General features: G+C 57.1%; 3 protein-coding genes across 16 annotated transcripts in view; 2 read left to right on the top strand and 1 right to left on the bottom strand.

Moving 5' to 3' along the window:
• The first annotated feature begins 1,974 nt into the window (after positions 1-1,974).
• Positions 1,975-6,135, top strand: SPEF1 (sperm flagellar and cilia associated 1). 4 transcript variants are annotated; one of them, XM_085547656.1, is made up of 7 exons: positions 1,975-2,025; positions 3,286-3,397; positions 3,484-3,640; positions 4,218-4,272; positions 4,708-4,783; positions 4,939-5,053; positions 5,754-6,135. In XM_085547656.1, the coding sequence occupies exons 1-7, from the start codon at positions 1,995-1,997 to the stop codon at positions 5,961-5,963; spliced, it is 756 nt and encodes a 251-aa protein (XP_085403782.1). In that variant the 5' UTR covers positions 1,975-1,994; the 3' UTR covers positions 5,964-6,135. The 4 variants fall into 4 exon arrangements, with proteins under 4 accessions (XP_085403782.1, XP_085403781.1, XP_015705743.2 ...); XM_085547655.1 differs by having other exon boundaries at positions 4,206-4,272; XM_015850257.3 differs by having other exon boundaries at positions 1,975-2,118.
• Positions 6,136-6,636: 501 nt separating this feature from the next.
• ADISSP (adipose secreted signaling protein) lies at positions 6,637-12,146 on the top strand. The gene is made up of 6 exons (XM_015850258.3): positions 6,637-6,668; positions 6,741-6,829; positions 9,736-9,872; positions 10,517-10,655; positions 10,822-10,944; positions 11,652-12,146. The coding sequence occupies exons 2-6, from the start codon at positions 6,811-6,813 to the stop codon at positions 11,750-11,752; spliced, it is 519 nt and encodes a 172-aa protein (XP_015705744.1). The 5' UTR covers positions 6,637-6,668; positions 6,741-6,810; the 3' UTR covers positions 11,753-12,146.
• Positions 12,147-12,955: 809 nt separating this feature from the next.
• Positions 12,956-26,742, bottom strand: part of ZNF638 (zinc finger protein 638) — a 34,147-nt gene continuing 20,360 nt past the window's right edge. For 8 of the 11 annotated variants that reach the window (XM_085547593.1, XM_085547595.1, XM_085547590.1 and 5 more), the window contains 15 exons: positions 26,053-26,124; positions 23,728-23,874; positions 23,565-23,630; positions 23,368-23,420; positions 22,345-22,476; positions 22,087-22,215; positions 20,596-20,637; positions 20,230-20,370; positions 19,862-19,987; positions 18,084-18,193; positions 16,042-17,299; positions 15,331-15,396; positions 14,090-14,822; positions 13,568-13,686; positions 12,956-13,187 (listed from right to left, as the gene is read on the bottom strand). In XM_085547593.1, the coding sequence (XP_085403719.1) occupies positions 13,128-13,187; positions 13,568-13,686; positions 14,090-14,822; positions 15,331-15,396; positions 16,042-17,299; positions 18,084-18,193; positions 19,862-19,987; positions 20,230-20,370; positions 20,596-20,637; positions 22,087-22,215; positions 22,345-22,476; positions 23,368-23,420; positions 23,565-23,630; positions 23,728-23,874; positions 26,053-26,124 (3,254 nt within the window). In that variant the 3' untranslated portion in view covers positions 12,956-13,127. The remainder of the gene's footprint in view (positions 13,188-13,567; positions 13,687-14,089; positions 14,823-15,330; positions 15,397-16,041; positions 17,300-18,083; positions 18,194-19,861; positions 19,988-20,229; positions 20,371-20,595; positions 20,638-22,086; positions 22,216-22,344; positions 22,477-23,367; positions 23,421-23,564; positions 23,631-23,727; positions 23,875-26,052; positions 26,125-26,742) is intronic. The other 3 variants (XM_085547587.1, XM_085547585.1, XM_085547586.1) reach the window with 3 other exon arrangements.

Raw genomic sequence — 26,742 nt, 5'->3', positions numbered from 1 at the left:
GGTTATGGGGTGGGGGTGAATGGATGGGGGGATATGGGGAGGGGGTGAATGGATGGGGGGGTTATGGGGCTGGGGGTGAATGGCTGGGGGGATATGGGGCTGGGGGGGTTGTGGGGAGGAGCTGAATGGATGGGGGGATATGGGGAGGGGGTGAATGGCATGGGGGGATATGGGGATGGGGGGGTTATTGGGCTGGGGGCGTTATGGGGTGGGGCTGAATGAATGGGGGGGTTATGGGGCTAGGGGTGAATGGCATAGGGGTATATGGGGATGGGGGTGAATGGCATTGGGGGGTATATGGGGCTGGGGGCATTATGGGGTGGGGGTGAATGGCTGGGGGGTTATGGGGCTGGGGTGATTATGGGGTGGGATTATAGGTGCGGGGGTGAATAGCTGCAGGGCTTATAGGGTTGGGGGGGAGATTATGGGGGTGTATGGTCTGGGGATGGGGTTGAATGGCTATGGGGTCTATGGGGCTGTGGGGGCTATGAATGGCTGCGCGGGTCTGTGGGGCGGGGGGGGTTATGAGGGTGGATGATTGAGGATGGGGGTGAATGTGGGGTCTATGGGGCTGGGGGCTCTGGGTATAGGGTTGAATGGGTGGTGGGGTCTGTAGGGCTGGGGGGGGCACGGGGGTCTATTGCATGGGGGGTGTTATGGGGGTGCATGCGTGGGGAGCTTTGTGGGCAGGGGTGCATGGCTGGGGGGGCTGTAGGGCTGGGGGGGGGGTTATGGGGGGTTCACGGCTTGGGGTCACAGTGCGTGGCCAAGGGTGTGAATGGGGGGGGGGGAACATGGGTGGGAGAGGTTATGGTGAGTGGATGGTCTGGGGATGGGGCTGTGTGGCTGGGGGGGGTCTCCATGGCGGGGTGGCAGTTTGTGCCTATGTGTTGTATGAGGCTGCCGGGACCTGGGAGGGTCAGGACAGGACACGGCCCCATCCCCCCATCCCCCCATCCCCCCATTCTCCCAGTGGAGTCTCGGCTCAGCACCCCCCCCAACGCCGTCACCACGCGTCGCTGGGGCCGCTGAGACCCCAACGGGCACCGAGCGTCCATCTGTCCGTGTGTGTGTGTGTGTGTGTATGGAGGGGCCGCAGCCCCCCCCAACCCCCCAACCCCCCCTTTCTGATGCAAAGCAGCCCTGGGGGAGGCGCTGGCTCCTGGGTGGCCGCTTTCATCCATTGTCCCCCGGCCCCATTCTGTCCTTTCAGAGCGGAAAATAAAAGGGGGGTGTGCAAGCAGAGACCCCGACCCACAGCCACGAGGGGGCGGCCCCCCCGGCTGGGGACACGCTGGATCCTGCACTGTGGGGGGGGGGGGGGTCCTGCGCTTCCCTTTGGGGGGGGGGGATGTGGGGCTGCAGGGTGAGGGGCTCCTGGCCCTATAATTGCTTCCAGCCCCGGCTGCGGGGGGATGGGGGGGGGCAGCGCTCAATGACAGCCCCAATGCCGTGTTGATGGGCTCAGAGAGGGGGGGGGGTCCAGCCCAGCCCCCTTCGTACTCAAACCCCATCAATGACGGGCAGTGGGGGGGGGTCCTCATTCAGATGGGGGGTTGGAGGTTGCTGGGCCCCTTTGGGGGGGGGGGACAGTGCTGGGCCCCTCGCCTGCAGCAGGACCTGGACAAGTGCTGCCTGTGCCCCCCCCAGGGCAGTACATGGGACCCCCCAGGCCCCCCCTCCACAGGGGCTGCATTGGGCCGGCTGGCTTTAATGACCGCACAGGAGGGCTGCCATAATGATGACTCTAATTAACGACGGCCGGGGGGGGGGCTGGGGTGGGAGGTCGGAAGTCCCTCGGTGTCCCACCCCCCGCCCCCTCCCCCCCAGGCCCTGCCCCCCCCGCCCCCTGTTATTGAGGCTTCCAGCTTCTCCCTCCATCACTGCCGGCCCCTCATTCACTCCCGTTACCCCCCCCCCCATTACCAGGTAACCGCACGCCGTGCTCCCATCCTGCCCCGCGGGCCCGTTTCCATGGCAGAGCGGTGGGCGCCATGGCCGCTGCTTTAGGCGGCGGGGAGGCCGGTGAGGGCGGCCTGAGGGCGCTGTACCGCTGGGTGGACGCCGTGCCGCTGTCCCGGCCGCGCAGGAACATCGCCCGGGACTTCAGCGATGGGGGTGTGCGGGCAGCGGGGGAGACGGCGGCCTCCGGGGCACGGCTGGGCCTTGGGGGGCACCAGGCCTCGGGGTCGGGGCTGGGCCTAAAGTGGAGCTCAGGCCTCGGGGTCGGGGCTGGGCCTAAAGAGGAACCCAGGCCTGGGTCAGGGCTGGGCCTAAAGGGGAACCTAGGCCTTGGGGTCGGGGCTGGGCCTTGGGGAGGTCCAGGCCTTGGGGTCAGGGCTGGGCCTAAGGAGGAACCTAGGCCTGGGTCAGGGCTGGGCCTAAGGAGGAAGCCAGGCCTCGGGCTCAGGGCTGGGCCTAAAGAGGAGCCCAGGCCTTGGGGTCAGGGCTGGGCCTAAAGAGGAACCCAGGCCTGGGTCAGGGCTGAGCCTAAGGAGGAAGCCAGGCCTCGGGATTAGGCCCAGGCCTCATTGCCAGGCTCAAGGTTCAAGGCAGGCCCAGGCCTCAAGGGTGGTGCTGGGCCTCAGGAGGAATCCCGGCCTCACAGCAGGTCCAGGTCTCAGAGCTGGGCCCAGGCCCCGGGGACAAGCCCAGGCCTCAGGGGAAGTGCAGGCCTCAGGGTCAGGCCCAGGCCTCATTGACAGGCTTGGTGTTCAAGGCAGGCCCAGGCCTCAGGGTCAGGCCCAGGCCTGGGGATCAGGGCTGGGCTGTGGGGGGAGTGCAGGGCTTGGGGTCAGGGCTGGACCTTAGGAGGAACCCAGGGCTCGGGGGGGAGCCCAGTTCTAAAGGGGAGTCTGGGTCCCATAGTCGTTGCTGGGCCTTGGGGAGTGCAGGCCTCAGGGTCAGGCCCAGGCCTCATTGGCAGGCTCGGTGTTGAAGGCAGGCCCAGGCCTCAGGGGTGAGCCCTGTGGGTTGTGCTGGGCCTCAGGAGGAGACCCGGCCTCACAGAGGGTCCAGGCCTTGGAGTCGGGTCCAGGGCTGGGCTGTGGGGGGCTCCAGGCCTTGGGGTCAGGCCCAGGCCCCAGGGTTAGGCTCAGGCTCAGAAGAAATGCAGGCCCGGGGGTCAGGCCCAGGGCTGGAGGTCAGGGCTGGGGTACAGGGGGAGTCCAGACTTGGGGCCGGGCTGTGGCCTTGGAGTGAGGCCCAGGTCCTGGGGAAGCCTGTGCTGTGGGTGCAGGATGCTGCAAGGCCTGGTGCCCCAGAACCTTCTCCTCCCTTCTCCAGTGCTGGTGGCTGAGGTGGTGAAGTTCTTCTTCCCCGCCCTGGTGCAGCTGCACAGCTTTGTGCCCGCCAGCTCCACGCCGCAGAAATTGGCCAACTGGGGCCACCTCAACAGGTACCGGGGGTGGGCAGCACTGTCAGAGCGGAGCTGGAGCCCTGATTTAAGGCCATCAAGGGATGCAGATCTGGATCCTTTTGTAGGAAGGTTCTGAGCAAGCTGAACTTCTCCGTCCCCAGTGAGGTGATCCGGCAGGTGGTGCAGTGCCAGCCGGGGGTGGTGGAGCAGGTGCTGCTGCTGCTGCGGCAGAAGATCGAGGAGAAGCAGAAGCAGGTCAAGGCAGCGCCTGGCCACGGGCAGGTCAGCAGGGCAGAGCTGGGGCAGGATCCTGTGGGGGAGCAGGGCTGGCACCGCTCGGAGCTGCAGGTGGCAGCCAAGCTTTGCTATGGGAACTATCACGGCCCCGTTCACTCTGCAGCCATAAACCGGCCTGGGCAGGCCTGGAAGCGTCGCCATTAGCTGGGGTGGGGGAGGGCAAAGGGGGCTGGGTTGGATGCACGGCTCTGGGACGGCTTCCTCCCCTGCCCCAGCCAAACCCTGAGCCCGAGTTCTGGTCCCTGTGGTGTGATGGAGGGACACCAGCCATGCAGGCTGGGTGCAGGCTGGGCTGTGTGTCCCAGCACTGGGGTCAGAGCAGGAATTCAGTACAGGGAGGGCTGTGGCTGTGCAGGAATTCAGGCTGATTAATCCCAGCCCTGCCTGCGGGCGGTAACCAGCACCATAACCAGCACCCCCTGCTCTGAGCCTCCCGCACCCCATTGGCACCCCACAGTGCTCCATGAGGGCTGGGCTCCCCCGTCCTCCTGCATGGGGGCTGCCTCCCTGCACGGGGGCTGCTTGCGGGTTCACCCAGGTGTGATGTCAGTTCTCTCTGCAGGAGCCGGGCCTGCAGGCAGCACAGGAGATCAGCTACATGGACACGGGCAAGGCCGGTACGTGGCACCTGGGGATGCCCACAGCACAAAGGGGCTCCCTGCTGGGAGGGCTGCAAGCCCTGCCCTGTGCTGGGCACCTCCTGCCCAGGGATAGTGCTGCTATGGGAGCCTGGGGCTGCCTGGGGCAGCTGCTGATGGAGGGAGATGGTAATTGTGCTGATGGAGGGAGGCGCTGGGGTGTGGGAGCTGCTGGTAGAGTGGGAGGCAATGGCCAAAAGCTGCATCTGGGGGGGTTCAGGCTGGACGTTATTATATAACGTTATTACAATAGGAACATGTATTTATTGTGAGGGTGGTCCTATGGGGGGGGGCTAGCAGTTGGACGATGCCCTCTGTACCTTCTGCTCATCCCTGGGGGCTCAGGGGGGCTCTGACATGTTGGGAGGAACATCCTTCTGCCAAGTGTTGTGTTGTAACCGCTGTGCTTGACAGGCTGCGCCAAGGGGAGGAGCACAGGAGGGGGCTGCACAGGAGGGGGCTGCACACAGGAGACCCCCACGGCGGTTGGGTGAGTGATGTTCCTGAGGTCCCTGTGGGGATATGGAGCCTGGCATGGGGCTACAGGGGAGCTGAGCGTGCACAGGGGCTGCACAGCACCAGGGGATGCTCTATGGGTGCTGTGCAGGGGTTGATCACCATCATGGTGCTTTGTTTCCTGCCCAGGGGCCATGAGATCCAGCAGCACGGTGCACAGTCCATGGGGGAGAACACGGCCGCCATGAGGCTGCAGCTGGCAGAGAGGGAGCAGGCGCTGCTCCTGGCACAGGAGACGGTGCAGGTGAGTCCATGGCAGCGCCCCCATAGCAATGCTGGGCACCCACTGCTGGGTGCCCACCAGAGCAGGAATTGAGGCCCCAAACGGGACGGCTGCCTGTGGGTCGGGGGGTTCCCTGTGTGTGAGGGCACCCGCTGGGGCTCAGTGTGGGTTATGGGGTCCCTGTGTGTGAGGGCTCCTAGTGGGGCTCAGTGTGGGTTATGGGGTCCCTATGTGTGTGAGGGCTCCCAATGGGGCTCAGTGTGGGTTATGGGGTCCCTGTATGTGAGGGCTCCCAATGGGGCTCAGTGTGGGTTATGGGGTCCCTGTGTGTGAGGGCACCCACTGGGGCTCAGTGTGGGTTATGGGGTCCCTGTATGTGAGGGCTCCCAATGGGGCTCAGTGTGGGTTATGGGGTCCCTGTATGTGAGTGCTCCCAATGGGGCTCAGTGTGGGTTATGGGGTCCCTGTGTGTGAGGGCACCCAATGGGGCTCAGTGTGGGTTATGGGGTCCCCCTGTGTGTGAGGGCTCCCAATGGGGCTCAGTGTGGTTTATAGGGTCCCCCTGTATGTGAGGGCTCCCAATGGGGCTCAGTGTGGGTTATGGGGTCCCCCCTTATGTGAGGGCTCCCAATGGGGCTCAGTGTGGGTTATGGGGTCCCTGTATATGAGGGCTCCCAATGGGGCTCAGTGCTGGTCGGGCTGAGGGTGCCCCCCCCCTCAGATCCTGCAGATGAAGGTCCGGAGGCTGGAGCAGCTGCTGCATCTCAAGGACACGCGGATCGACGACCTGAGCCGCTGCCTGCAGAGAGCCCAGCTCCACAACCAGCTCCACAACCAGAGCCAGCTCCAGAACCAGCTCCAGAACCAGCACCAGAACCTGCTCCAGCACCAGAACCAGCTCCAGAACCAGCCCCAGCTCCATCAGCGCTGAGCACAGCCCGGCTTTGGCTCTTCCCGTCCCCATTCATTCGGTGCCTCCCATCCAGCCCAGCCCCGTTCCAGCCCGGTTCCATGCGGGTGCTGCGCTGTGATCCCTCCCCTGTTGTTTAAACCTCCCGTGGCTCCGGCAGCGGAACACGCGGCCCTGCGGGGTCAACGACCTTTATCCGCTCCTTGTGTCAGCGGGGGGGGGCGGCCTGGAGGCCCCGGGGGAGGCGGCTGCTGGGGGCCCAATGGGGCTGCCGGGGATCCAATGGGGTTGCTGGGGGCCCATGGAGGCCTCGGCCTGCCCCGCTCCCATCGCCCGTCCCGCCGCTCCTCCATGGAGCCCCCATAGTAGGCCCAAGGCTCAGGCTCAGGCCCAGGCCTAGGCCTCGGAGGCGCGTTTCCATGGCAACTGCACCGCCCAATAAGAGCTCCCCCCGCGCCACCTGTCGCCTTCGAAGCCCCGCCCACCCGCACGCTCCTCATTGGCTGTCGTCCTCCTGTCCCGCCTACCCGCTCGCTCCTCATTGGCTGCCGCCCTCTTGCCCCGCCCCCATATCGCAGCCCCGCCCACCTGCTCCGACGCCGGGAAGCGGGAGCCAATGGGAGTGGAGGGAGCAGAGAGAGGGGCGTGGCCGAACCTCCGATGGGCCAATAGGAGGGAGGGGGCGTGTCCCGGTAGTGGGAAGCGGGCAGCGACCGGTACAAGGCGGTGAGAGGCCGCGGGGCGGGCGGGGAGCGGTCCGGTGTCACCCACCCCCCCTCACCCCGTCCGTCCCTGCAGGTGCTGCCCCCCCCCCCCCGCCATGTCCCGGAGCCGCCGCTGAGCTCGGAGCCGTGAGCACGGAGCCGCCATGGCCGCAGCCAACAAGGGTGAGGGACCCGCGATCCGTCACCGGGACCGGGGGCGGCGCTGCCCCGTTGGGACCCACAGACCGGCAGGGAGATGAAATGGGGGGGGGGGGCACTGCGCTGCCAGGTCTACCCATTGTATTGTATGGGGAGGACACAGGGCTGCCAGGTCTACCCATTGTATTGTATGGGGAGGATACAGCTGCCAGGTCTACCCATTAGATTGTATGGGGAGGATACAGGGCTGCCAGGTCTACCCATTGTATTGTATGGGGAGGATACAGCTGCCAGGTCTACCCATTGTATTGTATGGGGAGGACACAGGGCTGCCAGGTCTACCCATTGTATTGTATGGGGAGGATACAGCTGCCAGGTCTACCCATTAGATTGTATGGGGAGGATACAGGGCTGCCAGGTCTACCCATTGTATTGTATGGGGAGGATACAGCTGCCAGGTCTACCCATTGTATTGTATGGGGAGGACACAGGGCTGCCAGGTCTACCCATTGTATTGTATGGGGAGGATACAGCTGCCAGGTCTACCCATTAGATTGTATGGGGAGGATACAGGGCTGCCAGGTCTACCCATTGTATTGTATGGGGAGGATACAGCTGCCAGGTCTACCCATTGTATTGTATGGGGAGGATACAGCTGCCAGGTCTACCCATTGTATTGTATGGGGAGGATACAGGGCTGCCAGGTCTACCCATTGTATTGTATGGGGAGGATACAGCTGCCAGGTCTACCCATTGTATTGTATGGGGAGGATACAGGGCTGCCAGGTCTACCCATTGTATTGTATGGGGAGGATACAGCTGCCAGGTCTACCCACTGTATTGTATGGGGAGGATACAGGGCTGCCAGGTCTACCCATTGTATTGTATGGGGAGGATACAGCTGCCAGGTCTACCCATTGTATTGTATGGGGAGGATACAGGGCTGCCAGGTCTACCCATTGTATTGTATGGGGAGGATACAGCTGCCAGGTCTACCCATTGTATTGTATGGGGAGGATACAGGGCTGCCAGGTCTACCCATTGTATTGTATGGGGAGGATACAGCTGCCAGGTCTACCCACTGTATTGTATGGGGAGGATACAGGGCTGCCAGGTCTACCCATTGTATTGTATGGGGAGGATACAGCTGCCAGGTCTACCCATTGTATTGTATGGGGAGGATACAGGGCTGCCAGGTCTACCCATTGTATTGTATGGGGAGGATACAGCTGCCAGGTCTACCCATTGTATTGTATGGGGATGATATAGCTGCCAGGTCTACCCACTGTATTGTATCGGGAGGACACAGCTGCCAGGTCTACCCATTGTATTGTATGGGGAGGATACAGGGCTGCCAGGTCTACCCATTGTATTGTATGGGGAGGATATAGCCGCCAGGTCTACCCATTGGTAGATTATGGGCTCAGTGGTCGGGGTTCCGTGTGTGAGGGAACCGTGGGGCTCTACCTATCTACCCATTGTGTTGTATGGGGAGGACATAGCTGCCAGGTCCACCCTTAGTGTTGTATGGGGAAGACGCTGGGCTGCCAGGTCTACCCATTGGGTTCTATGGGGAGGACACAACTGCCAGGTCTACCCATTGTATTGTATGGGGAGGATGCTGGGCTGCCAGGTCTACCCATTGTATTGTATGGGGAGGATGCTGGGCTGCCAGGTCTACCCATTGGGTTGTACGGGGAGGACAGCCAGGTCCACCCTTGTATGAGGAAGACGCTGGACAGCAAGGTCTACCCATTATGTTCTATGGGAAGGATGCTGGGCTGCCAGGTCTACCCACTGTATTGTATGGGGAGGATACAGGGCTGCCAGGTCTACCCATTGGGTTCTATGGGGAGGTACCACGGTTTCAGAACCCACCAAACCAAAGCCCACCGAACTCTGCCCTGGGGGGTGGGGGGTCACTGGGTGCTGCCCTGGGGGGGTCACCGCGGTTGTGTCCCCCGCAGCACCGTGGGGTGATGTACAGCCATACCCGCTGCTGGGGGGGGCTTTGTGCCCTATGGGGGCCTTTGTCCCTTAAACCCCTTGTTGGGGGCAGATCCCCCTGTGCTGGGCCAGCCCCTCACTTGGGGACATGGTGCTGGGCTGTACAGTGGGTCTGGATGTGGTAATACCTGATGCGGGGCGCTTATGGGGACGGGAGGGCGGCGCTGCCCCATGGCCGCTCGTGGGCTGCTGGGGTCCCTGCGTGTTGGTCGGGGTCCCCCCCCCGCCCCCTCCCGTTGCAGCGCTCCCCGCCGGCCCCGACAATGCGGAGCTATGAACCCCGGGGGCCGCCGTTAGCAGCACAAAGAGCCTTTTCTTTAAGCAGGAGCCAATCTGCTCCATGCCGCCTGCCAGATGGGCCAGCACACACGGGGGGGGCTTCGCCTCGGGGGGCTCCGGGGACACAGGGGGGGTTTGGGGTCCCATTGGCACCAGGGGGGCACGACGGGGCTGTGGGGTTGTGGGGCAGAGCCTGAGGGGCTCCCCTGTGCAGCCCAACATCCTCCCCATACAACACAATGGGTAGACCTGGCAGTTGTGTGTTCTCCCCATACAACTCAATGGGTAGACCTGGCAGCCCAACATCCTCCCCATACAACCCAATGGGTAGACCTGGCAGTTGTGTGTTCTCCCCATACAACACAATGGGTAGACCTGGCAGTTGTGTCCTCCCCATACAATACAGTGGGTAGACCTGGCAGTTGTGTGTTCCCCATACAACCCAATGGGTAGACCTGGCAGCTATGTCATCCCCATACAATATAATGGGTAGACCTGGCAGCTCAGCGTCCTTAATACAACACAATGGGTAGACCTGGCAGAGCCTGAGGGGCTCCCTGTGCCGTTCCTGCCCATGGGGGGGGTTATGGGGTGATGGCTTTGGGTGCTGCAGGAGGAGCCGCTATTGTCCCATTCCCCATCAGGCAGCAAGGCCAAGGTGGGCGCCGTGCGCTTTGCCCCCAGCCAACCCAGCGACGGGACCCACGTCCACTTCGATGAGAAGCTGCGGGACTCGGCCGTGATGGTGACGCAGGAGAGGGACGGCCACGTCCTCGTCAAGGTCCTGGCAGGGCTATGGGGAGTGGGGCGGTGCTATGGGGTCCTGACAGGGCTATGGGGAGCAGTGCTATGGGGTCCTGGCAGGGCTATGGGGAGCGGGGCGGTGCTGTGGGGTCCTGACAGGGCTATGGGGAGCAGGGCGGTGCTGTGGGGTCCTGGCAGGGCTATGGGGAGCAGGGCAGTGCTATGGGGTCCTGGCAGGGCTATGGGGAGCGGGGCGGTGCTGTGGGGTCCTGGCAGGGCGGGATGGAATCTGGGTGTCCCCAGGGGCCCCATCCATAAGAAACAAAGGGCTTCGTGCTGCCCCGGAGACAGGCAGAGCGATGTGAAACCCCCTTTGGAGCTCTGGGGCTTCTGCCCTATGTTACTGTGGGTCACTCAGTGGTGGTGCCCCACAGATGGTGCCCAGGTCCTGATGGTGCAGCTCACTGTGCTCGGGGTTGGGGTCCTCACATCACCCAGGCCAATGGACGCCCCATTCAGTCCCCATAGGGTTCTGTATCAGCACCTTTGGGGTCAGTATGTGGCTGCTGGGGGTGCCCCCAGTGCGTCCCTGTAGCTGGGGCTGATGGTTCTCAGGGGGTCCCTGCAGCCGGGGGGGGCTGTGGGGTGGGGTTTGAACCCAACACTGTTGTGCCCCCCCAGGTCGGCTTCCTGAAGATCCTGCACAAGTACGAGATCTCGTTCCTGCTGCCCCCATCTCAGCGCCTGCAGGGGGACGTGTGTGCTCTGCCCCTCCCCAACCCCAACCTCAGAGTCCTGGCTGTCACTGCGGGGCCTGAAGGTAAAGATCCCACCCCCACCTCCCTGTGCGTCCCATCAGCTCAGCCCCATCCATGGGCCTGGGTGCCCCCAGCAGACATTAGGGCTGGAGGACCCCTCTGGGATCCCCCCCCCCCACTGACTGCCCCCAGTGCCTCATGTGTGTGGTTTGATTGCCTCGTATCCAGGCTACAGCGTGAGGTGTGAGTACACGGCTCACAAGGAGGGGGTGCTGAAGGAGGAGATGCTCCTGGCCAGTGAGACCGGCGATGGCTCCTGCGTGAAGGTGGTGGTACAAGCACGTGTCATGGGTAAGGGCTGAGGGCAGCCGTGTGGGATTCGTGTCCTGGGGTTTGGTGGGGTCTGGGATGGACAACTTCGGGCTCTGTGTGGTTGGTTGGGTTCTGAAACCGGGGTACCTCCTCATAGAACCCAGTGGGTAGACGTGGCAGCCCAGCGTCCTCACCATAGAACACAATGGGTAGACCTGGCAGCTGTGTCCTCCCCATACAACCCAGTGGGCAACTATGTCCTCCCAATATAATATAATGGGTAGACGTGGCAGCTCAGCGTCAATGCAACCCCATGGGTAGACCTGGCAGCCCAATGTCCTCTCCATACAACCCAATAGGTAGACCTGGCAGCTATGTCCTCCCATACTACACAATGGGTAGACCTGGCAGCCCAACATGCCATACAATACAATGGGTAGACGTGGCAGCTCAGCGTCCTCAATACAACCCAATAGGTAGACCGGGCAGCCCAGTATCTTCCCCATAGAACCCAATGGGTAGACCTGGCAGCTCGGTGTCCTCAATGCAACCCAATGGGTAGACGTGGCAGCTCAGTGTCCTCAATGCAACCCGATGGGTAGACCTGGCAGCTCTGTCCTCCCCATACAACCCAATGGGTAGACCTGGCAGCCCAACATCCTCCCCCATACAATGGGTAGACCTGGCAGTGCAGTCAATGTGATGTGAGCCCCGTGCCCACCCCCCCTGTCGCCCCCTTCCCACAGACCGACACCACGGCACCCCGATGCTGCTGGATGGGGTGCGCTGCGTGGGGGCCGAGCTGGAGTACGACTCGGAGCAGAGCGACTGGCACGGCTTCGATTGACTCCATCCTATGGACAGACCCCCCCCCCCGGGCACCGCTGGGCCCCCCCTGCTCTGTGCTGCGGCTGCTGTGGGGCTGTGGCTGCTCACCCCCCACATGTGCCTGTCCCCAGCCCCATGGCTGCTCTTCCCAGAGCCCTGAGCGCCGTGTGTGGGGCTGGGGGGGTCGGGGGGGTCTCTCCTTGCTGCTGTGCTGCTGCTTCCCTCCTGCTGACCCCCCCCATGGGCTGGAGCTGAGCTGTGACCCCATGGAGACCCCTGGTTCTGTGCCCCCCCCCATTTTGCTTTTCCCCTTCCCGACCCCCCCAATGCACGGAGCAGAAGCGTTGGGTTGGGAAAGCAGCAGGAGGCTGGATGTGCCTATACATATATAAATATATAGAGATATATACACAGCTGGGGGACGTGTGGGATTGGCTACGGAACAGAGAGCTCGGGGAAGGGAAATAATGAACGGCAGCTGGAAACGGGCCGGGGCTCAGCGTCCATCCAGCCCCATGGAGATGGGGGCTGCGGGGTGGGAAACACAGAGATGTGGGGCTGTAAGTGTGGAATGGGGGGGTGTGGAACCCAGATGTGGGGCTGTGAGGTGTGGAACCCAGAGCTACGGGGCTCTAAGTTGTAGAACCCGGAGCTGTGGGGCAGCAAATGGGGCTGGGATGGATGACTTCGGTGGTCTTAGTGTGGTTTGGTGGGTTCTGAAACCGTGGTACCTCCCCATAGAACCCAATGGGTAGACCTGGCAGTTGTGTCCTCCCCATACAATTCAATGGGTAGACATGGCAGCTATGTCCTCCCCATAGAACCCAATGGGTAGACCTGGCAGCTGTGTCCTCCCCATACAATTCAATGGGTAGACCTGGCAGCTCAGCGTCCTCAATACAACCAATAGGAATACGCCAATAGGAAACACAGACCCCCCCAACACCCCCCAGCAGGCAGGGGGGGGCTTAAGGGACCCCTAAGGGCTGAGCTGAGGCCCCATAGCACATAAAGGAAACCCAGCCCCCAGGCCATGGGTCACAGCCAGAGCCCCATATGGCCCTATGGGGGTGGGGGGGTGCTGCAGGAGATGGGGGGCTCCAAGAGAAACCAGAGCCCCCCCCAGCAGACAGGGGGTGCAGACAGACATAAGGGACCCCCCCATGATGTGTGTGGGGCAGGGTGTGGGGCAGGGGCGCAGCACACACACATGAGGCTGGAGGGCTGTACAAGGAGGGTCTTTATGGGGGGTGGGGGAGCAGCCCCCCCCCCTCAGTCCGGGGCTTTGGGACACAAACCAAAGCCAACAACCCCCCCCCACTGTGGGTGTCTCATCTGGGCCACAGTGTGGGCTGGGATGGGGGTGGGATGGGGGATGGGGGATGTCTCTCCCGTCACCTGGGGCCGGGCTCTGCCCCCCCGCCCCCCTCCTCCTTCCGTGTGGCCATGAACCTCTGCAGGAACAAGGGCACGGTGAGCGGGCAGCCCCCACCCCATAACCCAACACCTGCCCCCCCCCCAATCCAACACCCCCTGCCCCACATCCCCCCCCTTCCCACAACCCAACAACCCCCCTGCATCTCCAGTATCCCCCCCCCCCACATCCATATCCAGCCCTCATATCCATATCCCCCCCAATATCCCCCCCCTCCACATATCCATATCCCCCTTCCCATATCCATACCCTCCCCATATCCATATCCCCCCCCATCCATATCCCCCCCATATCCACATCTCCCCCCTATATTCCCCCCCATATCCCCCCCCATGTCCCCCCCATCCTCTTTTCCCCAACAACCCAACACCCCCCGCCCCACATCCCCCTGCCCCCCACCTGTGCGTTGTGCTGGTGCATTGCGGTGCGGCAGTGGTTCTTCACTGATGGTTCATCAGAGTAGAACAGGGAGCAGATCTGACAGAAGAACCCGGCCTTGGGCTGCAGGTAATCCAGGCCTGGAGGGGACACAGGGTGATACATAGGGGGACATATAGGGGGACACATAGGGGGACATATAGGGGGACACATAGGGGGACACATAGAGCGACCCATAGGGTGACACATAGGGTGACACATAGGGGGACACATAGCGTGATACATAGGGTGACACATAGGGTGACACACAGGGTGACACAGGGTGACACACAGGGTGACCCATAGGGTGACACATAGGGTGACACAGAGTGACATATAGGGTGACCCATAGGGTGACACATAGGGGGACACATAGGGTGACACAGGGTGACCCACAGGGTGGCACATAGAGTGACACATAGGGTGACCCATAGGGTGACCCATAGGGTGACACAGGGTGACCCACAGGATCCCCACACTCTCATCCCCCCCCCCACTCCCCACCTTTGCTGTTGGCAGCTGCGTTTCCTGCTCCCTGTGGCTCCTTTGTCTCCTGTGGCCCCGTATCATCCTCCTCCTCCCCTGGTCCCGTTCTGGCGTCCCCTTCCTGCTGGTTCCTCCCCATTGAAGCTCCTTCCTCCTCCTCATCCTCCTCCCCGACCTCATCCACGGTGACGAAGTTGAGCTCCTCCTTGAGCCGGTTGAAGTCAGCCATGAAATCCTCCTCGTCCTCATTGTCCTCATTGATCTCATCCACCGTCACCATCGCGCTGGGATCGTCGGGGACGGGACACGGCTCCTCACTGACCCCCACGTGTTTCATCCCGTCGTCCCCACTCAGCTCCGTGGGTTCGTTCAATGGCAGCTCCTCCACCTCCCCGATCTCATCCACAGTCACCAATGGCTCCGCTTTCAATGGCCGCCCCATTGAACGTTGGCCGTCCCCCCTGGGTTCTCCCTGCTCCTCCTCGTCCTCCATCACCTCGTCCACCACCAACATGCCCAGCCTCGTGCCCAGCTCCCCCCCGATCTCATCCAGCATAAGGAAGGAGGGTTGGCCATCACGGAGGCTCCTCTCCTTCCTCCTCTTGGCTCCCGGCTCCGAGCTGCCCCTGGAGCTCTCCTTCCTCTTGGCCTTGGGCTGGCTGTGATGGGACTGAATGGGAGACTCGCCGTCCTCCAGCACCTCGTCCACCGTCACAAACTCGTCAAGGTTGAACGGGAACAGCTCGTCTTCCTGGGGGGGAAATAGGATCCCAGTCCATATGGGATGGATGGACACAACCAGGCGGGATCCCAATCCCATATGGGATGGATGGACACACAACCAGATGGGATAGATGGCGACACAACCATATGGGATGGATGGAGACACAAAGATAAGGGATGGATGGACACAAGCAGATGGGATGGATGGAGACACAATCAATGGGGCAGGATCCCCATCCTATATGGGATGGATGGACACAATCATATGGGATGGATGGACACACAACCAGATGGGGCAGGATCCCATATGGGATGGATGGAGACACAACCAGGCAGGATCCCATATGGGATGGATGGGCACAAACCATATGGGATGGATGGGGACACAGCCATGCAGGGCAGGATCCCCATCCTATATGAGATGGATGGAGACTCAGACAGGACAGGATCCCCATCCCATAAGGGATGGATGGACACACAATCAATGGGGCAGGCTCCCATATGGGATGGATGGCCACACATCCATCCTCACTCACCTCCTTCATATTCGTGCTGCTGCTTCTGCATGTCCTCGTGCTGCCCCCATTGGATCCATTGGAACCCTACAGGGTAAAACAGGAGCTTATGAGACCCCAGCGATGGCAACGGAGCCCATCACAAGGGAAAGATGGCTGCAAACCCATCTATATTCCGCCCTTAATGAATTAATCGAATTCAGGAAGGCAGGGCTTCAAACCCATGCATTGCTTTGCTCTGCATCCATCAATGCATCAAACAACCCCATGCATTGCATTGCCCTGCATCCATCAGTGCTTCAAACCCATGCATTGCATTGCTCTGCATCCATCAATGCTTCAAACCCATGCATTGCTTTGTCCTGCACCCATCAATGCATCAAACAACCCCATGCATTGCTTTGTCCTGCATCCATCAATGCATCAAACCCCATGCATTACTTTGCCCTGCATCCATCAATGCATCAAACAACCCCATGCATTGCTTTGCCCTGCATCCATCAGTGCATCAAACAACCCCATGCATTACTTTGCCCTGCACCCATCAATGCATCAAACAACCCCATGCATTGCATTGCCCTGCACCCACTGCAGCTCAGATCATCTGCCAACCCCCCCTTGCACGACCCCAATGCAGCCCCCAGCCCAAAGCTGAGCCCTATAAGGGCAATGGAAGGGGAACAGCCCCAATACGAGCAGCAGCAGCAGCCAGCACCTCCCTGCCCTGCTCACCTTCTTTGTGCTGGACCTGCTGTCCCCATCCTGGCCTTGCTTTGTTGCATCCCTTGGTTCCTGGCCTTGCTTTGTTGCATCCCTTGGTTCCTGGCCTTGCTTTGTTGCATCCCTTGGTTCCTGGCCTTGCTTTGTTGCATCCCTCGGTTCCTGGCCTTGCTTTGTTGCATCCCTTGGTTCCTGGCCTTGCTTTGCAGCAGCCCTTGTTTCCTGTGGCTCCTTCCCCTGCTGGGTCGCACTCCTCCCATTGCTGCTCTTGCTGTTGCATTGCTGGGCCGTGCTGTTGCTGTGCTGCCCCCCATCTTTCATTGCTCCCTTCTTCTGCCCCATTGCTGCTCCCTGGGGCCTGGCTTTGCACGGGGCAGCTTTGCTCCTCAGTATATCCGGAACAGACACCACGGCCTTCAGCATCACCTTAGGCACAGCAGGGTGCTCCTTGCTGGGTGCAGACGAGTCCATTGCTGCAGCTTTGCTGCCTTCTCTCCCCTTTGCAGCCCTGCTGTCCCTGCTCTGTGTTGCTCTGCTTGCCCCCCCCTTCCTTTCCCTCATGCTCTTAGTTTGCCCAGCAGCCCCAGCCTTGCTCTGCTCCCCTTTGCTCCCCAGCTGTGCTGCATTGGCCCCGTGCATTGCAGCCCCCCCTGCTCCCCCGTCCACGGTTGCTCCAGCTCCATTTGCATCCAACGTCCTCCCTGTGGCCACCCCGGCCTCGAGCTCAGCATCCAGCGCTGCTGTTAGAGCTGCCTGCTTGTCCTGCTCTGCTTCTGTTTGCTCATTACTATGTGCCCTGTTGGCACCATCCACCTTCACGTTGCTGTGTGTGACTGCAGCGGGCACAGCTTTGTGCACGGCCCCCAATGTCCTCCCTGCAGCCCCCAGCCCTGCAGCCCCCAGCCCTCGGCCCTTCTGTGCTGCGGATCCAGGCTTGCAGGCTGCACCATCTACCAGCTCCTTGTCCATGCAGGGATGGAGCAGCTTCTCCTCTGCTTTGGCTGCAGGTAACTCAGCCCCATTCAACCCGCTGGGTGCAGTGCTGAGCTCAGCCCCTGCTTTGTTGCTGCTCGGTGCATGTCCTGCAGCAGGATCCTGCTGTGCTCCATCCCAATGGGGCTCATCCCTCCCTGCTCCATCCAGTTGAGGCTCTGAAGGCTCCGTCTTCACTTCTGGCAGCTCATCCTTAACAGCAGGGATGGAAGTGGGGTCTTTCTTCACACTGGGCTCCACTGCAGGATGAGCAGCTGCTCCGGATCCCTCTGGGTACCTTTACAAGGAGCAAAATGCATTAAGAAACAAAGCAAAAGCAATCAAAGTACATTGGGAATTGCACAGTAAGCAGCACCCTCCTGATGCAATGGTGTGTAACCTGCCCCACTGAGAGCTCTGCTGCCCCACCGAGAGCTCTGCTGCCCCATTGAGAGCTCTGCTGCCCCACTGGGTGCTCTGCTGCCCCACCGAGAGCTCTGCTGCCCCACTGAGAGCTCTGCTGCCCCACTGAGAGCTCTGCTGCCCCACTGAGTGCAGGCTGGGGCTGAGAGGGACAGCACTATGGGACTGCAGCCGCGGCTGTATCCCAACAGTGCTGTGATGCTGCTGCATGGAGAGCACTGGGATGGAGATCTGCATTGGTGCTGTCAGGACAGCACGGTGATGTGCAGGTCTGCACCGCTCTGAGCTGCATTCAACACCAGGAGCCCTTGTGATGCTGCATCCCAAGCACAGTTACCCAGCTTGAGAGGCCTCACTGCAGCAATGTCTGTGTAATGCAAGTTATAAAGGACCAAAAGCTGCACTTCCCATCTCAGTTCAGATGTTACCAGAGCAGCAAACATCTGTAATATCAATGTAGGGACCCACATCACAGCATGGAGCAGAGGTTAGGAGCTACAGGAGGGAGCTGCAGGGTGCTTGTACCAATGGGGATGGGATGAGCAGAGCAAGGAGCCCTGACCCCCCCATTGCACACACAGCTCTCACTGCTCCCCCCCTTCACACTCATTCATGTCCTACCTGCACCATTCAGAGCAACCACCCCCTGCAAAACCCACCTTCCTCTGCTCGGCTCCTCCTGCTTCACCTCCTGCTTCACCTCCTGCTTCACCTCCTGCTTCACCTCCTGCTTCACCTCCTGCTTCACCTCCTGCTTCACAGCTTCAGGCTGCAAAGGAAAAGTGGGGTCAGTTCTGATGCATCCAGGAGCAGCAGCACAGCTCAGCTCTGCCACCATAGAGCATCACACAGCAGCCAGGCCATGCAGCCCTGCAACCACAGAGCAACCAGGCCATGCAGCTCTGCAACCACAGCCGTGCAGGAGGTGCTGCTGATGCCCATGTGCAATGCACGGATGTGCTTTTATTGCCCCACATCTGAGATGTGGGTCTGGATCCATTGGACCCTTAAAACTGACTGAAACTTAGGGATCCATAAGGCGCCATAGGGATCCACAGGGTGCCATAAAGATCCATAGGGATCCATAGGGATCCACAGGGTGCCATAAAGATACATAGGGTGCCGTAGGGATCCATAGGGTGCCAGAGGGATCCATAGGGTGCCATAAAGATCCATAGGGTGGCAGAGGGATCCATAGGGTGCCATAAAGATCCACAGAGTGCCATAGGGATCCATAGGGTGCCAAAGGGATCCATAGGGATCCATAAGGTGCCATAGGGATCCACAGGGTGCCATAAAGATCCATAGGATGCCATAGGGACCCATAGGGAGCCATAAAGATCCATAGGGATCCATAAGGTGCCACAGGGATCCATAGGGTGCACAAAGGATGCATAGGTTCTCTTAAGGCACCCTGTTGATCCATAGGTCACCTTAGGGTGCCATAAGTATCTATAGGGTGCCATATGGATCCATAAGGTGCCACAGGGATCCACAGGGTGCCATAAAGATCCATAGGGTGCCATAGGGATCCATAGGGTACCATAAAGATCCATAGGGTGCCACAGGGATCCATAAGGTCAAAGAGAGACAGGAATGGTCCCCCCCTCATCCACAGCAGCAAATGGTTCATGCAAAAGCAATGCAACCCCATGGGCTGCTCTGCACCATAAGGAAGCAATAATGCACCACAATGGGGTAATAATGCAGCACAATGGGGTAATAATGCAGCACAATGGGGTAATAATGCAGCACAATGGGGTAATAATGCAGCACAATGGGGTAATAATGCACCACAGTGGGGTAATAATGCAGCACAATGGGGTAATAATGCACCACAATGGGGCAATAATGCAGCACAATGGGGTAATAATGCAGCACAATGGGGTAATAATGCAGCACAATGGGGTAATAATGCAGCACAATGGGGTAATAATGCACCACAATGGGGCAATAATGCAGCACAATGGGGTAATAATGCAGCACAAGAAGGTAATAATGCACCACAATGGGGTAATAATGCACCACAATGGGGTAATAATGCACCACAATGGGGCAATAATGCAGCACAATGGGGTAATAATGCAGCACAATGGGGTAATAATGCAGCACAATGGGGTAATAATGCAGCACAATGGGGTAATAATGCAGCACAATGGGGCAATAATGCAGCACAATGGGGTAATAATGCAGCACAATGGGGTAATAATGCAGCACAATGGGGCAATAATGCAGCACAATGGGGTAATAATGCAGCACAATGGGGTAATAATGCAGCACAATGGGGCAATAATGCAGCACAATGGGGTAATAATGCAGCACAATGGGGTAATAATGCAGCACAATGGGGCAATAATGCAGCACAATGGGGTAATAATGCAGCACAATGGGGTAATAATGCAGCACAATAAGGTAGTAATGAGGAAATGAAGCTTACATCGACCTGCTGCCTGCCTGGGGACAGTGCGCAGGTCAGCGTGTGCTCCCCCATGGTGTACGAGTACTGGTTCAGGAAGCAGAACATGGACCTGGCCGCCTTGGGACTCTCCAGCTGCAGAATGGCCTGAAACAAAGCAAGACGAGCTTCAAGTCGTGGCCTTGTATCACCCCATTTCTGCACTGCAGGAGGGCTGTGCAAATGGAAATGGCAGCAGAGCACAGGGTTCACTCCTTGCACTTGTAGCCATTGAGCACTGCGGGCTCTGAGCCCCCCAGCCCCATCCCAAAGCAGCTGATGAGCAAAACCCCATTGGGACCCTGTCACAGCCCCATGAACCCAGCACTGCAGCACATGGAGCTGCTCACCTTGTTCCTGTTCTTCAGCACCACGTAATGCTCCACCTTCCCGAAGCGCAGCCCCACACAAACCACCTCCAGGTCCCTGTATCCCCCGCTGGGTAAGTTGCCCAGGTGCACAAAGTGCTGCTGCAGCGTCGTGGGGTTCACCTGGATGCAGGGATGGGATGCAGCAACATCAGCAGGGCCAGCAGAGCAAGGAACCACAGGCAGCACCCTGAGCTGCTGCATTACAGCCTGCATTCACTGCTTGCTGCCTGGCACATGGACTCATATAGAAGCATTTAAATCCAGAGCTTGCTCCTGTTGTAACCTGGATGAAGCCCATTGCATGTAAAGGAGCACAGCTGGACAGAGGGATGGCCAGCAACTCACCTTAGGGTCAGAGTCCTTGATGATGGAGGTGAATATGGCTTCCTAAAGGGGGGGAAGGAAAAGATGTAAGGTTATACTGCAATATAGAGGGTCACTATCAGCATCATAGAGGTTATATCAGCAATATGGGGTTCACTATCAGCAATATAGGTTCACTATCAGCAATATAGGATCACTACCAGCAATATAGGGTTCACTATCAGCCATATAGGGTTCACTATCAGCAATATAGGATCAGTATCAGCAATATAGGTTCACTATCAGCAATATAGGATCACTATCAGCCATATAGGGTTCACTATCAGCAATATAGGATCACTATCAGCAATATAGGGTTCACTATCAGCAATATAGGATCACTATCAGCAATATAGGGGTTCACTATCAGCAATATAGGTTCACTATCAGCACCCAGCTGCAATATATAGGATATAGGTTCACTATCAGCACTATAGAGGTTCACTATCAGCAATACAGGTTCACTATCAGCAATACAGGTTCACTATCAGCAATATAGGATCACTATCAGCAATATAGGGTTCACTATCAGCAATATAGGGGTCCACTATCAGCAATACAGGGTTCACTATCAGCAATATAGGATCACTATCAGCAATATAGGATCACTATCAGCAATATAGGATCACTATCAGCAATATAGGATCACTATCAGCAATATAGGGTTCACTATCAGCAATACAGGTTCACTATCAGCAATATAGGGTTCACTATCAGCAATATAGGGGTCCACTATCAGCAATACAGGGTTCACTATCAGCAATATAGGATCACTATCAGCAATACAGGTTCACTATCAGCAATATAGGATCACTATCAGCAATATAGGTTCACTATCAGCAATATAGGATCGCTATCAGCAATATAGGGTTCACTACCAGCAATACAGGTTCACTATCAGCAATACAGGGTTCACTATCAGCAATATAGGATCACTATCAGCAATATAGGTTCACTATCAGCAATATAGGATCACTATCAGCAATATAGGATCACTACCAGCAATATAGGATCACTATCAGCACTATAGAGGTTCACTATCAGCCAGGAGTCCCATAGAGCCCAATGCTAATGCCAGCTGGCTGCCTGCTTTAGTAGTGACACCCCATATAGGTGATGGGGGCTGACCCTATATCTAGATGCAGTACCCCTATGCCAACACAATGGGACACAGCATCACGTCCTGCTCTTACTACATCCTTTAGGGTGCTGTGCTGCGGGGTCAGGCTGATTCCCAGCTGGTTCCACTATAGGTGATGGGGGCTGACCCTATATCTAGATGCAATACCCCTATGCCAACACAATGGGACACAGCATCACACCCTGCTCTTACTTCATCCTTTAGGGTGCTGTGCTGCGGGGTCAGGCTGATTCCCAGCTGGTTCCACTATGGGTGATGGGGGCTGACCCTATATCTAGATGCAATGCCCCTGTGCCAACACAATGGGACCTGGCATCACACCCTGCTCTTACTTCATCCTTTAGGGTGCTGTGCTGCGGGGTCAGGCTGATTCCCAGCTGGTTCCCATCCAGCGTCATGGGGAAGCAGGAGTAGAACTTGACCATGGACTCAGCAGAGCGTCTGTTGATTTCCAGGTAGGCCTTTAAATAGGAAGGAAATCACATGGTGAGGAGCTGCCATTGCATTGAACAGCCCCATAGCGAGGTCTGCCATGTTACCTTCATTAAAGGCCTTTAATTAATGGGGATGGCCCCTAATTGATGGGGTACCTGCTTATGAGATGAGACAATTAGGACATCCCTCAGGCCCCCGAATGGCTTGGCCAGGTTGGAAACCTCCTCCACTGAATGGCCCTTGTCAGGAAGGTTGGACACCAGCACCACGCACACGTCGTCAGCGTCCTGCAAAGGGAAGGGCTATAGGGTTAATGTATAGGGACCCCATCTATCTATAGGGAACCCATCTATCTATAGGGTTAATCTATAGGGACCCCATCTATCTATAGGGATCCCATCATCTATAGGGTCAATCTATAGGGACCCCATCTATCTATAGGGATCCCATCATCTATAGGGTCAATCTATAGGGACCCCATCTATCTATAGGGATCCCATCATCTATAGGGTCAATCTATAGGGACCCCATCATCTACAGGGATCCCATCATCTATAGGGTCAATCTATAGGGACCCCATCATCTACAGGGATCCCATCATCTATAGGGTTAATCTATAGGGACCCCATCATCTACAGGGATCCCATCATCTATAGGGTTAATCTATAGGGATCCCATCATCTATAGGGATCCCATCATCTATAGGGTTAATCTATAGGGATCCCATCATCTATAGGGATCCCATCATCTATAGGGTTAATCTATAGGGACCCCATCATCTATAGGGTTTAATCTATAGGAATCCCATCATCTATAGGGATCCCATCATCTATAGGGTTTAATCTATAGGGATTCCATCATATATAGGGTTTTATCTATAGGGATCCCATCTATCTCTATAGGGTTTAATCTATAGGGATCCCACCTATCTATAGGGTTTAATCTTTAGGGATCCCATCTATCTATAGGGTTTCCTTCCTATCCCATCTATAGGGTTTCCTCCATAGGGATCCCATCTATCTATAGGGTTTCCTCTATAGGAATCCCATCTATCTATAGGGATCCCATCTATCTATAGGGTTTCCTTCCTATCCCATCTATAGGGTTTCCTCCATAGGGACCCCATCTATCTATAGAAGCAGCCCTAGTTCTGCACTTCCAACCCCCATCACACTCACTGTGCTGCCCAGCTCTGCTCCTTCTTCGCTCTTCACCATCCCTGCAGCAGCTCCTGTGCAATAGAACAAACACGGCACGAGCTCAGCAGCTGCAGCACAGCACGGAGAGCATCAGCTGTGATCCGTGATGCTTTAAAACCCCATTGCAGGGAGGAGCAGGGCAGCAATGAGAAGGAAACCTTCAGTTTGCAGCTCACCTCCATCAGTTAAAGCTTCGTTCTGCACATCCAACGGCAGCGCATGGAGCAGCTGGGCAGGTTTGTCTGCAATAGCACAGTGAAATAAGGTGTAACAACAGCATTAAAGTGCATTGCATGAGAACCAACATCCTAAAGGTCAGTGCTGGAACAGCAGCGTTACCTGGGAATGGGGCAGCACTGGCCACTGCTTTGCAATGAGCAGCTCCTGCCTTCGTGGAGTCTCCTTGTGCAGCACTGACGGGCTCAGGCTGCTGCTCAACTTCAGCTGAGACTGGGAGGGATTTGGGGTCATGTGATGCTGAATGGGCTGCAAGGAAGCAGCAGAAAAAGGGATATTAAATGCATGGACTCCATAGAGCAGAGCAGAGCAGATCTATAGCTGTGATCCCAGACCTATAGCTGTGATCCCAGATCAATAGCTGTGAGCCCAGATCTATAGCTGTGAACCCAGATCAATAGTTGTGAGCCCAGATCTATAGCTGTGATCCCAGATCAATAGCTGTGATCCCAGATCAATAGCTGTGAACCCAGATCAATAGCTGTGAGCCCAGATCTATAGCTGTGAGCCCAGATCAATAGCTGTGAGCCCAGATCAATAGCTGTGAGCCCAGATCTATAGCTGTGAGCCCAGATCAATAGCTGTGAGCCCAGATCAATAGCTGTGATCCCAGATCAATAGCTGTGAGCCCAGATCTATAGCTGTGATCCCAGATCTATAGCTGTGAGCCCAGACCTATAGCTGTGAGCCCAGATCTATAGCTGTGATCCCAGATCTATAGCTGTGATCCCAGATCTATAGCTGTGATCTCAGACCTATAGCTGTGATCCCAGATCTATAGCTGTGAGCCCAGATCTATAGCTGTGAGCCCAGATCAATAGCTGTGATTCCAGATCTATAGCTGTGAGCCCAGATCTATAGCTGTGATCTCAGATCTATAGCTGTGAGCCCAGATCTATAGCTGTGAGCCCAGATCTATAGCTGTGATCCCAGATCAATAGCTGTGAGCCCAGATCTATAGCTGTGAGCCCAGATCTATAGCTGTGATCCCAGATCAATAGCTGTGAGCCCAGATCTATAGCTGTGAGCCCAGATCTATAGCTGTGAGCCCAGATCTATAGCTGTGAGCCCAGATCTATAGCTGTGATCCCAGATCAATAGCTGTGAGCCCAGATCTATAGCTGTGATCCCAGACCTATAGCTGTGAGCCCAGATCTATAGCTGTGAGCCCAGATCAATAGCTGTGAGCCCAGATCAATAGCTGTGATCCCAGATCAATAGCTGTGATCCCAGATCTATAGCTGTGAGCCCAGATCTATAGCTGTGATCCCAGATCAATAGCTGTGAGCCCAGATCTATAGCTGTGATCCCAGATCAATAGCTGTGAGCCCAGATCTATAGCTGTGATCCCAGACCTATAGCTGTGATCCCAGATCAATAGCTGTGAGCCCAGACCTATAGCTGTGAGCCCAGATCTATAGCTGTGATCCCAGATCTATAGCTGTGATCCCAGATCAATAGCTGTGAGCCCAGATCTATAGCTGTGATCCCAGACCTATAGCTGTGATCCCAGATCAATAGCTGTGAGCCCAGATCTATAGCTGTGAGCCCAGATCTATAGCTGTGAGCCCAGATCTATAGCTGTGAGCCCAGATCAATAGCTGTGAGCCCAGATCTATAGCTGTGATCCCAGATCAATAGCTGTGAGCCCAGACCTATAGCTGTGATCTCAGATCTATAGCTGTGATCCCAGATCTATAGCTGTGAGCCCAGATCTATAGCTGTGATCCCAGATCTATAGCTGTGATCCCAGACCTATAGCTGTGAGCCCAGATCTATAGCTGTGATCCCAGATCTATAGCTGTGATCCCAGACCTATAGCTGTGAGCCCAGACCTATAGCTGTGAGCCCAGATCTATAGCTGTGATCCCAGACCTATAGCTGTGATCCCAGATCAATAGCTGTGAGCCCAGATCTATAGCTGTGAGCCCAGATCTATAGCTGTGAGCCCAGATCAATAGCTGTGAGCCCAGATCTATAGCTGTGAGCCCAGATCTATAGCTGTGAGCCCAGATCTATAGCTGTGATCCCAGATCTATAGCTGTGATCCCAGATCAATAGCTGTGATCCCAGACCTATAGCTGTGAGCCCAGATCTATAGCTGTGATCCCAGACCTATAGCTGTGAGCCCAGATCAATAGCTGTGAGCCCAGATCTATAGCTGTGAGCCCAGATCTATAGCTGTGAGCCCAGATCAATAGCTGTGAGCCCAGATCAATAGCTGTGAGCCCAGATCTATAGCTGTGAGCCCAGATCTATAGCTGTGAGCCCAGATCTATAGCTGTGATCCCAGATCTATAGCTGTGAGCCCAGATCTATAGCTGTGATCCCAGATCTATAGCTGTGATCCCAGATCAATAGCTGTGAGCCCAATGCTCAGCCCCCTCCCTCCATCCCCCATTGCCCCCCCTGTTTCCGTTCTCTTACCTGCAGTGCCTGAACTCTTCTTGCCTTTCCCCTCTTTTGGCCCTATGGGCTTCTTGGCTTTGTCCTTTTTGCCTGGGGAGAACGTGCAGCCGCAATGTGACATTAGGGACCAGCTATCTATAGGGTTTAATCTCTAGGGATCCCATCATCTATAGGGTTTAATCTCTAGGGATCCCATCATCTATAGGGTTTAATCTCTAGGGATCCCATCATCTATAGGGTTTAATCTCTAGGGATCCCATCATCTATAGGGTTTAATCTCTAGGGATCCCATCATCTATAGGGTTTAATCTCTAGGGATCCCATCCTCTATAGGGTTTCCTCTATAGGGATCCTATCTATCTATAGGGTTTCATCTACAGGGATTCCATCTATCCATAGGGTTTCCTCTATAGGGATCCCATCTATCTATAGGGTTTCATCTATCTATAGGGATCCCATCTATCTATAGGGTTTCCTCTCTAGGGATCCCATCTATCTATAGGGTTTCCTCTATAGGGATCCCATCTATCTCTATAGGGTTTAATCTCTAGGGATCCCATCTATCTATAGGGATCCCAACTACCTATAGGGATCCCATGTATCTATAGGGTTTCATCTATAGGGATCCCATCTATCTATATGGTTTCCTGTATAGGGATCCCATGTATCTATAGGGTTTCCTCTATAGAGATCCCATCTATCTATAGG

This window comes from Coturnix japonica, chromosome 4 (assembly GCF_054131305.1).
Source record: "Coturnix japonica strain WE chromosome 4, WE-NBRP24, whole genome shotgun sequence".
Taxonomy (NCBI): Eukaryota; Metazoa; Chordata; class Aves; order Galliformes; family Phasianidae; genus Coturnix; species Coturnix japonica.
This window is presented reverse-complemented; position numbering and strand designations above follow the sequence as displayed.